This window comes from Atta colombica, unplaced genomic scaffold (genome assembly GCF_001594045.1).
Source record: "Atta colombica isolate Treedump-2 unplaced genomic scaffold, Acol1.0 scaffold49, whole genome shotgun sequence".
NCBI lineage: Eukaryota > Metazoa > Arthropoda > Insecta > Hymenoptera > Formicidae > Atta > Atta colombica.
In genome coordinates this window covers 1,888,563-1,888,960 of record NW_017259538.1, presented here as the reverse complement: position 1 = coordinate 1,888,960, position 398 = coordinate 1,888,563, and the positions used below count along the sequence as shown (strand labels likewise).

The 398-nt window shown below is 29.6% G+C and overlaps 1 protein-coding gene across 1 annotated transcript in view; it reads right to left on the bottom strand.

Annotated features, from left to right (window-relative positions):
• LOC108691679 (fasciclin-3) overlaps positions 1-398 on the bottom strand; it is a 376,079-nt gene that overhangs the window by 10,735 nt on the left and 364,946 nt on the right. Inside the window, exon 4 of the mRNA XM_018199549.1 lies at positions 130-306. Coding sequence (XP_018055038.1) covers positions 130-306 — 177 coding nt within the window. The remainder of the gene's footprint in view (positions 1-129; positions 307-398) is intronic.

The window sequence follows — 398 nt, the reverse complement described above, 5'->3', positions numbered from 1 at the left end:
AACTACAAACTCTAAAAAGAAAAATAGAGTAAAAATACAAATGAAACAAAATAGAATTAAAAAAATATGTAAAGCTAATTAATGTCAATAAATAAGAAATTGGTTTATATTACAAAGATGGTAACTTACAGTATACTTCAAGTGGCTTAGTTTGTTCTATGGGCCTATCAAGAGCGATGTGATTGGCTATGCATCTTATCGTTCTGCCGTTATCTGTCCAATCTAAACTGCGCGAAGCGTTCTGCATTGCTATTGCATTCATATTCATATCGTAAGAAATCCTTTCTTCGCCAATCGGCTCCTCGTCTAAATGTTCAAACAAGAGTAATCTCATTTTTATATTGCATTCCATACATTTATATTTTACAATATATACTTTATATTACTTTATATATACT